The sequence below is a fragment of the Prionailurus viverrinus genome, chromosome C1, assembly GCF_022837055.1.
Source record: "Prionailurus viverrinus isolate Anna chromosome C1, UM_Priviv_1.0, whole genome shotgun sequence".
NCBI lineage: Eukaryota > Metazoa > Chordata > Mammalia > Carnivora > Felidae > Prionailurus > Prionailurus viverrinus.
In genome coordinates, this window is record NC_062568.1 from 8,558,478 (window position 1) to 8,571,513 (window position 13,036).

A 13,036-nucleotide genomic window follows, 5' to 3' on the forward strand; every position below is an offset into this window, starting at 1 on the left:
TTTGATTCCTGGTCTTGACAGTTAACAGTCTTGACAACTTGTCTACTTGGATATCGAAAGGGAATATTATTACCATGTAGCCATCTTCTGGGGGGGTCCTCAGTATTTGTGACAGAGAGTCGGGGAAAATGCATGTCGTCATCTGTGATCTCCATTCATGCCAAGTGAAGTTTCCACCTTAAAGTAGACACAGCTGCCAACTTTTGAGGATCCCTGTGGTTTTACAATGTTGGGTGAAGAGGAAACACTTCAAAGCTCTCATTCACTAGTTTCGGGTTGTCATCATTGGTGCCTGGGATACTTACCATGTAGAGAATGATTATTTCTAGGAAAAAAAGAGAAATATTAATATGGACTTAAATAAATACAATTATATCTCTTCCACTTGCCTGGGTTAAAAAAAAAAGGCGGATTTGTTCTAAGGAATTTTAAAATGCAAGCAGAAACACAGCAAAATGAAGGCATGGCCCCCGCCCCCCCGCCCCAACTTAACCAACCGTTCTACCTCCATAGTTTCCTTCAGCGTTCTTTCAAGGGCCTGCCGACCTGTGTGGATCCTTCTGCTATGAAGTCCTAAAATGCTGTAACCACAGGTCACGGTCAACTCAGACAGAAGCATCAGCCCTTCTCTACTTTTTCATGAGGAAGAATTTTGAATTTAATAAGCAGAAGTCAATTGTCCGGTCCCACTTACAAGTAAGTGCTTCCAGTTTCCATTAATGCTGTTGTTAAAGCCACTCTTCTGTTTCAGCATTGATAAAAGCCTCTAGGCCCCTGGGCAAGACCTACCAACTCTTCTACTAGATTCCTCCTTAAAGAGACTCAACACACTCCGCTCTGGTTCAGAGGAAGAGGGCAGCTGGGCAGAAATCAACACAGCCCATAATTCCACTTTTACTTTTCTTCTGCCAAGGAACAGAATCGAATAGAATACACAACTCAGGAAACCGTGACTATCTCTAGGATGCCAAACCCCACCAGATTCCAAATCCAGAAATGTCTTCCTTTAAGGCATCCCAAGATTCCTGCAACCTTCTTTAAATATTTTAAATCATAGGAAACACCCTAGATTACGTGGCCTTCTGAAAATTTTAAGGCATAAAGATGCTATTCTTTGGACCCACAGGGAGAAATCAATGGTACATTCATCCAATCCAGTGGGTTTCTTTAATATTACTATTTCTGAGTTAGTACCTTTGGAGTTTTCTTTTTCTCTTCTCTTCTAGCTTATCAAGGCTGTAAGCCAGTTAATCGCCGATGCTGGGATTGGAGGCTCTCGGTTTCAGCATTCCCTTGCAATTACCAACAATTTTGCTAATGGAGACAAGCAGATGAAAGTAAGAAATGCTTTATGGACATTTTCAAAGACTTGGGAATAAACTAAACTGGATTCTTTTGTGAAATATCCAAATCAAAAAAAAAAAAATATCCAAATTCTGTGTTTTGTGTATTGTGACTTAAACTGAGTGCTTACATTGAGTTTGCTTGCTGAATTGCCGATCAGCTCTAACACTGTCAGTCTATCATCTGTTGCTTGGAATTTCCAAGACGGGTGGTTGAATGAGCTATAACAAGAATACTAACCACAAGGGGCGCCGGGGCAGCTCATTGTTAAGGTTAAGCGTCCCACTTTGGATCAGGCCGTGATCTCACGGTTTGTGAGTTCAAGCCCCACGTCCCACGTCGGGCTCTGTGCTGGCAGCTCAGAGCCTGGAGCCTGCGTCAGATTCTGTGTGCCCCCTCTCTCTGCCTCTCCCCCACTCATGCTCTGTCTCCCCCTCTCTCAAAAATAAATAAACATTAAAAAATTTTACCAAAAATAAAAAAAGAACACTAACCACAAATATCCAGAAATACAGTGATTCTCTCATAATCCTATTGTAGGTCAAATGTATTTAATCTTTCTTTTAGAAATTTCTGAAGACTTCTCCTTTAATCACAGTACTGAAAAGTCCAGGGATAAGGGCCTGGCATTGGGCATGGCTGAACCCAGAAATTAAAATGTTTTCACATTAATTCAAAAAGATATGTGCACCCCATGTTCATAACAGCATTATTTACAATAGCCAAGGCACGGCAACAAGCTACGTGTCCACCAGTGAACGAATGGATAAAGCGGTTGTGGTGTATATAGTCAATGGAATAGCAGTCAGCCACAAAATCTGAGGCAGTCCTACCATTTGTGACAACATGGATGGACACTGAAGGCATTACACTGGGTGAAATAGGTCAAAGATAAACAAGTACTGTATGATCTCACTTATATGTATAATCTTAAAAAAAAAACCCTGAAAATCACGAAGAAAGAAATCAGACTCATGGTTATCAGAGGCAGGGTGGGGGTGAGGAAATTGGAGGAGGGTGGTGAAAAGGTACAAACTTCTAATTGTAAGATAGATAAGTACTGGGGATGTCAGGTACAACATGAGGACTATAGCTAACATCGCTCTATGTTATATAGAAGAGGTAGCTCAGAGGGGCGCCTGGGTGGCTCAGTCGGTTAAGCGTCCGACTTCGGCTCCGGTCACGATCTCACGGTTTGTGGGTTCGGGCCCCGCGTCGGGCTCTGTGCTGACAGCTCAGCGCCTGGAGCCTGCTTCGGATTCTGTGTGCCCGTCTCTCTCTGCCCCTCCCCTGCTCACACTCTGTCTCTCTCTCAAAAATATGTAAACATAAAAGAAAAAAAAAAAGAAGAGGTAGTTAAGAGAGAAAATCCTATGAGCTGTCTTCGTAAGGGGAATTTTGTTTTCCTTTTTTCTTCTTTCTTTCTTGTCTCTATTCTGCGTCTATAGGAGAAGATGGCTGTTAGCCGAACCTATTGTGCTACTCCTGTCACAATGTATATCAATTAAACTGCTATGCTGCATGCCTTACATTTATATAGTGATGTATGACAGTTACTTCTGAACAAAACTGGAAAAAATGATTTGAATAAAAAAACCTTTACACATTAAAAAATAATGTTTTCACACCCCCTCCCTACTGCCTCTATTTTCACCTCTCTCTGTCTCTTAGTTCAATTTTCCTCTTCGTTCACTTCATTTACAAGCAGGATCTCCCCTTGAGCGTACTTTCTCAGAAATTCTGAGGATATCGAAGTATCCTATACGTGAAAGAAGCCCTCCATTCAGTTGTGTCAGTTAAAGTCCCAAAACTGAACCTTGTTATCGTATGCCCATCCCTAAACCAATACCTGGCTTGAGGGATCAAAGAATATGATTGGCCAGGTCAAGAACGTGGGCCACACCCTGGTGCCTGTGAAGGAAGTAGACCTTTCAAATCACATGACCCAGAGCCAGAGAGGAGAGCGTCTCAAAGAACAATCAGGATGCTATTACTAGAAGAAGCTAGGTGAGCAGATAAGACGGCGTCTACTACAGTTCTAATGTTCAAATGTATACACAACCACAATACATAAGATGCGCGTATAAAGAAAGTACATGCTTATGAACAAGATAGAGAACGCATCAAACAGTGAGACGATGCCATAAATAATAGCATAACTTGGGGTGCCTGGGTGGCGCAGTCGGTTAAGCGTCCGACTTCAGCCAGGTCACGATCTCCCGGTTTGGGAGTTTGAGCCCCGCATCAGGCTCTGGGCTGATGGCTCAGAGCCTGGAGCCAGTTTCCGATTCTGTGTCTCCCTCTCTCTCTGACCCTCCCCCGTTCATGCTCTGTCTCTCTCTGTCCCAAAAATAAATAAACGTTGAAAAAAAAATTAAAAAAAAAATAATAATAATAGCATAACTTGAAGTAACTTATCTTAGGAATTTGAAACCGATAATGACCCAGCCTCTCTCTTTTCCAAAGAACAGCAACTTCCCAGCAGAGGTGAAAGATCTGACAAAACGTATAAGGACTGTTTTGATGGCCACAGCTCAGATGAAAGAGCATGAGAAGGACCCCGAGATGCTGGTGGATCTCCAGTACAGCCTGGCAAACTCCTATGCAAGCACCCCTGAGCTGCGCAGGACCTGGCTGGAAAGCATGGCCAAGATTCACGCAAGAAACGGCGACTTATCCGAGGTGATTAGCAAAGGCTCAGTCCTTCTCCATTGGCATTGTCTCCTTTATCGGGGCGATTGGATTTTCATTTACAGTAGGTTACCATATTTTCCCGCTCATCTAGGTATGACCCGATTATATATTATGTGCATTAAATTTGCACATAGAATTCAAGAATTCCTGACTCCATGTAAACGATACCAAGTAAAAGCCACAGTTGTTGGTACCAGCTGTAATTGGGATATGCAGTGTAATTAGGATACGCAATGCAGAACTAAACGTTAAAAGCCTAAGACTAGGGAGGATGGTTGGAACGGTGTGTCTGGAAATTGAGAAATTGAGTTATGTAAGTTAATCTTCTGTGTTTTAAAACTTCTTCCCTGTAATCGGACTCGGATGGGGAAGCTTGCCTTCATAGTGAGTAATCTCAGGCTGGGGTAATCTGTCCTCATTTGCAGCTGGTCTGAACTGGTGATGGAAATATTAACACTCTCACGAGCCCTGTGAGGAGAATGCACGGTGTGAAGATTATAAATCAATAGCTAACGTTTCAATGTCCGTTTAAACCCTGGGTGGCTTTTTATGTAGCAGTTCACAGCACCCAAGTGGTTTCTAGACACCAAATGGAAAAGTTTTGCCTTATTCTCAGAAATACGCCCCTTTGGGGAAGAGATTAAAATGTCCGGGATGGTCTTAAAACCTGAAGTTAAGCCTGACGTTCTTCTAAACGCGTGTGAAGGATCCTGGGATAGAAAGAGAGCCAATCAGAAGCTGCGGTTGGAGGCACTTTGATGGGACAAGAATGAGAAACTCCAGTTCCTTGGATTGCCCAGAAAATGGGGAAATCCCTCCATAAAACTTCAAGGGAAAAGCTGAAGTCATTTGGACCGTCAACAGGTCAAGTTCTAGTACCTGTTCAGCAATGCTCAAGGCTTTTTGGGAGATACTAGAGAACGTTAAGATGTCACCATATATTCTGGTTGGCGGGAGCACACATTACGTTAGGCCACGCTATTTAATCAAGTACCACCTTGTGAGGTGACCATCTTAAAGGCAGTAGAAATTCCAAGGGGGCCATTATTGGAAACAGAAAAGGTAAGAAGATAGCTTAATTTTATTTTCAATTTAGATCCCGATACTGTAGTGTATAGTTTTAACAAGAAAAGAGAATTGGATTTTAAAATATATACATCAGGGACACCTGGATGGCTCAGTCGGCTAAGCATTCAACTCTTGGTTTAGGCTCAGGTCATGATCTCACGGTTTCCTGAGTTCAAACCCCGAGTTGGGCTCTGTGCTGACAACACGGAGTTGGCTTGGGATTCTCTCTCTCCCTCTCTCTCTGCCCCTCCCCCATTCATACTGTCTCTGTCTCTCTCAAAATAAATTAATTTATTAAAAAAAATAATAATAAAATAAAATATCTACATTAGGCTTAAATAGGAAGGAAGGTAATTCTACAGAAAAATTCTTGAGGTCAGTTCATTCACCCACTTGAAGATAACACCCAGATAAGCACACAAACAAAACTTCTTGAATAGGCATTTTATTCTTTTTTTCAACGTTTTTTTTTGGGGGGGGGGGTCAGAGAGAGACAGAGCATGAACGGGGGAGGGGCAGGGAGGGGCAGAGAGAGAGGGAGACACAGAATCGGAAACAGGCTCCAGGCTCCCAGCCATCAGCCCAGAGCCTGACGCGGGGCTCGAACTCACGGACCGTGAGATCGTGACCTGGCTGAAGTCGGACGCTTAACTGACTACGCCACCCAGGCGCCCCAGCATCTTATTCTTGATTGTGAACGCTTTGGAAATCAGACTGATTCTTGTTTTTAACTCCGTCATTAAAAGGATTCCTCCATGTATTCTTACATGGAATACTGACTCACCTAGGAAGGTTAGTCCTGATTAGTCAGCTCTGTGCTGTGCCTTCCTCTAAAACCGTTCTTTTTTCTTACAGGCCGCGATGTGTTACATCCATATAGCTGCCCTCATTGCGGAATACCTGAAAAGAAAAGGTAAGACGACCGTGTGCAGGGAGAAAAGTCCAGAAGTGACATGCTGAAGCCTAAATTAAAATTAACTTCTTGATTTTAGTAATAATCTCAGTTATGTTTCATTAAGTAACATTAATGGTCACAGATAGTTTTAATTATGCCGTACTTATCAATTTTAGCTTTCATGCCACTATCATGTTTAATCTGTCTACAAAAAGGCTAACTGGTCAGCTTCTTAGTTCAAAATGAGAATGTTTTATCGTTTACTGATGTATAGTCTCATAAGCTTGTATTAACACCAACCTGTAGCCATGTCTTAACCTCATCTTGCACTACCATAGGTTACTGGAAAATGGAAAAGATTTGCACACCACCCCTGCTCCCGGAGGATACCCATCCCTGTGATAACTACCCATTACTAACAGCTCCCAGCGGAGGAAGTGAGTGCTCTAACTCTCCCGCATAAGCTCCTTTACCCCCAGGGAACAGAGCAGAGCAAATCAAGTTGCTGCTTCAAGTTTACTTCGATGAAATTCTTAAATGTATATTCTTAGAAGCAAAAGCTATCCCAGACCTTCATACCTCACGCTGTCAGAGTCTGAGGCTCCTACCATTCAGAAATCCATCCAAATTTATGAAGTTCAGAACCAAAAAGTTCTCAGCAAATAGAACTGCATCTTATCCAATATTTAGGATTATGAGTTATGGCCATATTTGCTTCCGATTTGCATACTAGTCTGCCCTTGGGATTTTATTCTAAAATTGTTTAAAATTGCAAGAGAAATCCATTTTAATCTTGAAATGTAAAAAAAACCTACTCGTTGAAAATAAGGAATGCCAAAAATATATATGCGGGACTATATAATCAACATGTTCCATTTCATTTTTATACAAAATTTTTTTAATGTGTATTTTATTTTTGAGAGAGAGAGACAGAGACAGAGACAGCAAGCAGAGGAGGGTCAGAGAGAGAGGGAGACACAGGATCCGATGCAGGCTCCAGGCTCTGACCTGTCCGCACAAAGCCTGACTCGAGGCTCGAACTCATGAACCGTGAGATTATGACCTGAGCTGAAGTCAGTGCTTAACCGACTGAGCCACCCAGGCGTCCCTCCATTTTGTTTTTTCTAAAATGTTGCGGCGCCTGGGTGGCTCAGTGGGTTGCACGTCTGACTTCAGCTCAGGTCATGATCTCATGGTCCATGAGTTCGAGCCCCGTGTCGGGCTCTGTGCTGACAGCCCAGAGCCTGGAACCTGCTTCAGATCCTGTGTCTCCCTCTCTCTCTGACTCTCCCCCCGCCCCGTTCATGCTCTGTCTCTCTCTCTGTCTCAAAAATAAATAAGCATTAAAAAAAATTTTTTTAATGTTAACTGGTTCTGACAATTTACAACATATAATAAATTATAGCACTGATTTCCTTTAATTAAAAATACTTCATCTTTAATGTTTGATGAAAGATTTTGTAACAATCACTAAAGAATTACTCTTTGCAAAAAATGTGGCAATATAGTTAATATATTTAATCTGTTTTTTATTGAAAAAGCTTGTTCAAACCCAAAGGATATGACCTGCAATCTACTTCATAACACTATCTTAACTTTCAAAATTCAGTGGAAAACTCCGTGTATGAAAAACACAAACAAATCCTTAGATCTGAAGATCAAAATAACTGAACGAAAGATAACTTGGACTTCAGTTACGTATACATATTTAATGAAGCCCTTATTTAATTAATTAACATAATCCCTTGTTCTTCTAAAAATGCATATATTTTCTAAAGAATCTCAGTGGATTTTGCAAAAAGAACATATGAGCCAAGTTAACCAAGTGAACCGTGAGATAGTTCGAGGAGGAGGTCACACCTGGCATCGTGGCCTGTGTCCACGCTAAAATTCAGGGATCTTCCTGCCTAGCTCCACACTAACTATTCAGCTTCATTTTTATATACAAGTCATCAAAAGTATCATTATTTTGTCTAACATACCCTTCACCCCCACCTATTTTATATCGGAATCAGACATATATATATCGTATCTATTTTATATCGTAATACAGCTCCGTAAAGACTATTTCAAATTCTAACAAAAAACAAAACTGAAGACACCTGATAAAACTAGGTGTCCGTTTGACAAATTGTGGAAACGTATATCCCAAAATTTTGTGTGAGACTTTAACATGAAAAAATTTTAAATACCGACTTTTAGACCGGAGGTAATACTGGACTATAACATATCCACTGGGAAAAGAATGTATTTGTTTGGTAAACTCTAAGGAAGGTGATTTTTTTATGATGCACTAGCATATATTCATATCCATTGGCATATATCTGAAGTCCTCAATATACTTTTACATTATAATGTTTCCAAGTCACAGGGATAGAGTATCCCTTCACTACAATGTGCAAATAACCAGAATACGGGCAAATATGAGCAACTCCAGAAAGTACAGCTATTACAAGGATCATCATCCTGCAAGAGATGTATCGTGACTTTCTCTGCTCTGTCGGGGATATATAGGTCCCTGCTCCTCAGTTGTCAAATATTTTAATATATGTTTAATTGCAGAAGGAATATTCTCATTTTTAAAAGTAGGGAAGTAGAATTTCTAATGCAAGAATTAGATTGCAGTAATTATCCTAATTATAATTTTTAGCACATTTTGGAGTGATAATTTAGTTACATAGCCAATGAGCTGATTATTAAAAATGGAAACATGTCACAAAAGTATCAGCTCGAATTCTAAAAGCACCTGCTCCAGGTAAGGCCCCGCACTGGGCTCAGTAATGAAAGTACTATTATTACTGCCTCCTGTTTTCGAGTGAGAAAACCAAGAGTAAGTGATACAGGCTGCCCTAGAGAGAGAGCATGGTGAGTTTGTGATGGGGCCAAAGTTCAAGGACTGGTCTGACAGTGTAAGCTGTGTCCCTGACTACTCAAATTCAGTTCCAATCCCTCCTCTGGGGACATGGCCCATTATCAACTGTTTTTATATATTATCTGTAGAGCCAGATATATTTGTTTTGATCTGGGTAGCCACGGTGCTAAAAAAATTTAAGGAAGTTTCTAGATAATGCAAAGGAGTGAAAATCAGCGAGTAATGAGCATTGTTTTCATAATGCACTGACCATACCAGCTGTTTGCTCAGTATTAATGTTTGCGTCCCTTCAACCATCTTTTGAGATAGATAACTAACGTCTTCAGTTTGACAAATGGGAGAAACAGCCTCCAAGGGGTTGGCTAAACTAGAACGTTGCAACTGTGTCTATCTACAGATTCTGTATTTTGTCCATGCCAGCTTCTAAAAGAAAATATGTCCCCTGAAAAATGATACAAAATTAGAAAACAGGATCATTGGTTGCCTTGGAGAGAATATTTATCAACAGTCATAGTCTACCCATCTTGTTGACAGAGTGGGTTTTATTATGCTACCATGAAGAAAGGCATGCTCTATCCCAAACAGGATGTGGCTCAAATAATAATGTCTCATTTTGCTTGGTCCTCTCAAGGCATGTTCTCTATGGGCTGGCCAGCTTTTCTGAGCATTACACCAAATATTAAAGAAGAAGGAGCAATGAAAGAAGATTCAGGAATGGAAGACACACCGTACAATGAGGTTGGACCAATATAATCTAGTGCACAGTAACTGAGAAAACAGATGCGTTGAATTGTTACATTAAGCTAAATATGGAGGAGAAAAATCTTGTTCAGAAATCAAATAAAGTTACTCTAGAATATGACTTAGGCAAAATGAAAGGCAGGCTACAGTTCAGCTGAGAATAATAAATAGCAGATTCCACTGATAAAGTATAATTTTTGATGACCACTTAAACTAAACTCTACTTCTCTAAAATGGACCCAAATGTGCTCTATCAGCTCTTCTATAAGATATAAAATCTCTAGTCCTTTGGTAAATACAGTAAGGGATACTGAAAATTTTGTGAGCTGGTCACACTTTTTTTTTAATGCATTAGAAAGTGTATTTGTAAATACACTTGTGCAGAAAGTCTCACTAGTTTATGCAGAAAACCTTCTGATTTACAAACCATGGTTATTTTTCATTAATTGAAAGAAGTACTGATAATTGCAATAATTCTGGTGAAGAAAATAGAGCTTCTTCATCAAGTAAGCAAAATATTTCATGAGCTAATTGTTTCTATCTTAATGTTACATCAATTGAAAAAAAAGGATACAGAAAGCAAGTTTGGGGGCAGAGTTCAATTTAATTTTATAGATGGTTTTATATTAATTTAGTGTACCTTGCAAGTAAGCAATGAATGCAACTACATATTTAGATTAACTATTTCAAATAATGCTTCAGAGTCTTTTCTGCGAAGACACTGTTGAAAAGATTCCAACAAATAATTGACTTCCTTTAGGGAGTATATAATTTGATTCAGCTGAACATTTATTAGACCACTAGTATATGTGAGGCATTGAGTTAAGGTGGGGAGAAGAGCTAAATAACCCACAATTCTGGCTTTCAAAAAGTGTAGAATCTTGAGAAAGGCGAACGTTTTTCAGTCTAAGACCCATCAAGTATAAATATACGCAACTAAAGGAAAATAACTTCTTACGTGACAGTGGTTGGGATGGAGATAGAGTTTGGACAACCATTCAAAGACCCTAGAGTTCCTATAAAGGCTCAGGGCAGTGGAGAGCTCATGATCAGATGTACATTTTAGAAAGCTGCCTGGAGAACAACACGTAGGACGGACTGGAGTGCAAAATACATTATTAGCAGACCACTATGGGCGTTGGGGGGAAATGAACAGGGTTTTGATCCAAGGCAGTGACCGTGGAATGGAAAGAATGAGACAGACCTGAAGGCATTTCATAGATTCAAATTAGCAAGCTTGCAGGACTAAGTCAGTGATGGAAAAAGAAAGATCCAAGACACCACCATCCTGTCCAGGGTGGACGTAGATGCCAATAACAAAGATAGGAAACAGAGTAACCCCACTATGAAGAAAATTGACACTGTAACAGTTTTGAAAACCAGGTTCAGGGAGGAACCACAGTGTTCATCGTGTTGAATCTCCTTTTGATTTGGGGAATTGCAGAAAATCCTGGTGGAGCAGCTCTATCTGTGTGCGGAGTTTCTTTGGAAGTCTGAGCGATATGAACTCATCGCTGACGTCAACAAACCCATCATCGCTGTCTTTGAGAAGCAGAGAGACTTCAAGGTACGTTTTCTAAAGCTAGACGCTGGTTAAAATACCCTGCTCTAAATTGGTGATTTACTTACAGTTTTCAAACGTGGAAACTGCCTATTTTTTATGTCAGCATCATCGTCACGAAACCCTTTGATTTATGGTTTCAGAAATTATCAGATCTCTACTACGACATTCATCGGTCGTACCTAAAAGTTGCAGAGGTGGTGAACTCAGAGAAGAGGCTGTTCGGTCGCTACTATCGTGTAGCCTTTTACGGGCAGGTAAGTTTACCAGAAGCTCCGTGGCCTGGAAATTCTGTTAAACAACTAAACTTTATCTTTCATTCTCGATGAGACGGCTGACTCCATGTGCCAGGTGATCAAGAGGATGTGGGTGTGTCTACGTATATATGAGGATTTTTCTGGATACACGAGTCCTATGTTTGTCTACAAGAATGTACTGAACTGGGAAACAAATAGAGAAATCCATGGGCCTTAGTACAGATCGAGTTGAAACCAGTGATTTCTAACTTTTTAGAGAAAGAGGACACTTATTTTTCAGCATCCTGAGCTGAGCCACCCAGGCACCCCGAACATTCCATTTTTTCATTTTCACAGTTGCGATGACTCCTGCCCTCTCATTTCCTTTTCTCCCCTCCCCTCAGGGTTGCCTATAACTTCGTTTTCTCCTCGGAATCTTTTAAGGCTGCAGCTGAAGAAGTCAGATCCAGCCTGATCATTCTAGATCATTTCCCATTGAAAAATGGATTTTGCCCACCTGATGGTTTCTCCAGCCCATATCTAATCTAGGCATACTGACCAGGTAGAAATAAAATATGCTGCTTTCCTACCAAATTTTAATTTCTTTTGAGGAAAAAAAAATTATTGTCCTCTAATCACCAACGGCAGCTTAAAGCTAACTTCTTAATTAAGAAAGATAAGCTTCTCTCTACCTGGAAAGAAAAATATCACCCCTTGGCCACTTTCCATGAACAGGTTAATCCAACTCAGATGTTCCTCCCGAGGCATAACAGCATCAGGAGTATGGAGATGGACAAAGCAGGTGGAAATGGCCCACGGATAGAGACTAAACGTAGACATGAGAGAGAAGCAGAACTATTTGAAGTGATACGTACATTGCAGGGAGAAAGCGTGGGAATCCGCAGAAGAGAAGGAGAAAGATAAGGGAAGGGTATCTTGAATATCATGGAGAAAATAAACAATTTTTGACCTCAGGGAAGCATTAGCAAAAAAAAAAAATGGCAGGACACCCCATCAAGAAGGGAATGTGGGCATTGAGGGATTGCAGGAGAAAAGCAGGGTTTCTAGGGAGTGGCCACAGACCAACTGAGCAGAAGAGAAGTGGCACACAGGACGTGCACTCAGCTAACCAAGATTCGCATCTACAATCCTTCAGACCGTCTTTCCAATGAACAAGCAATAAACTTCCATTAAGAGTCTGGTTGTGAAAACAAGATTGCCCACCTGATGGTTTCTCCAGCCCATATCTCATCTAGGCATACTGACCAGGTAGAAATAAAATATGCTGCTTTCCTACCAGATTTTAATGCAGATGTTTATTCTTTTCTTCTTTTGGTCTTGATGGTTCCAGGCTGTGGTAAGTTTTCTCTCTCTCTCCATTTGCATGCCCTAATAATCCTCACACTTCCCTCCATATGGTTTTACTGAACCGTAACTTTTTTGTGTGCAAATCAACATTGGGTACGACGGTGGGATAATCCTGCTTCCATTCATTTTGGAGTCATCCGGCATTTCCCGAACTAAATTGTGTTTATTCCAGTTATCTGAATTACAAAAATGTATCGTTTATTTTATGTGTGTATTATCATTCCGCACAAAGGGCGATGTAGTTTAAAAACCTACGT

At 40.6% G+C, this 13,036-nt stretch overlaps 1 protein-coding gene across 6 annotated transcripts in view; it reads left to right on the forward strand.

Moving 5' to 3' along the window:
• DOCK10 (dedicator of cytokinesis 10) overlaps nucleotides 1–13,036 on the forward strand; it is a 272,061-nt gene that overhangs the window by 241,012 nt on the left and 18,013 nt on the right. For all 6 annotated transcript variants that reach the window (XM_047873141.1, XM_047873140.1, XM_047873137.1 and 3 more), the window contains exons 43-50: nucleotides 514–696; nucleotides 1,227–1,337; nucleotides 3,811–4,026; nucleotides 5,962–6,019; nucleotides 6,340–6,438; nucleotides 9,505–9,611; nucleotides 11,059–11,181; nucleotides 11,319–11,432. In XM_047873141.1, coding sequence (XP_047729097.1) covers nucleotides 514–696; nucleotides 1,227–1,337; nucleotides 3,811–4,026; nucleotides 5,962–6,019; nucleotides 6,340–6,438; nucleotides 9,505–9,611; nucleotides 11,059–11,181; nucleotides 11,319–11,432 — 1,011 coding nt within the window. The remainder of the gene's footprint in view (nucleotides 1–513; nucleotides 697–1,226; nucleotides 1,338–3,810; nucleotides 4,027–5,961; nucleotides 6,020–6,339; nucleotides 6,439–9,504; nucleotides 9,612–11,058; nucleotides 11,182–11,318; nucleotides 11,433–13,036) is intronic.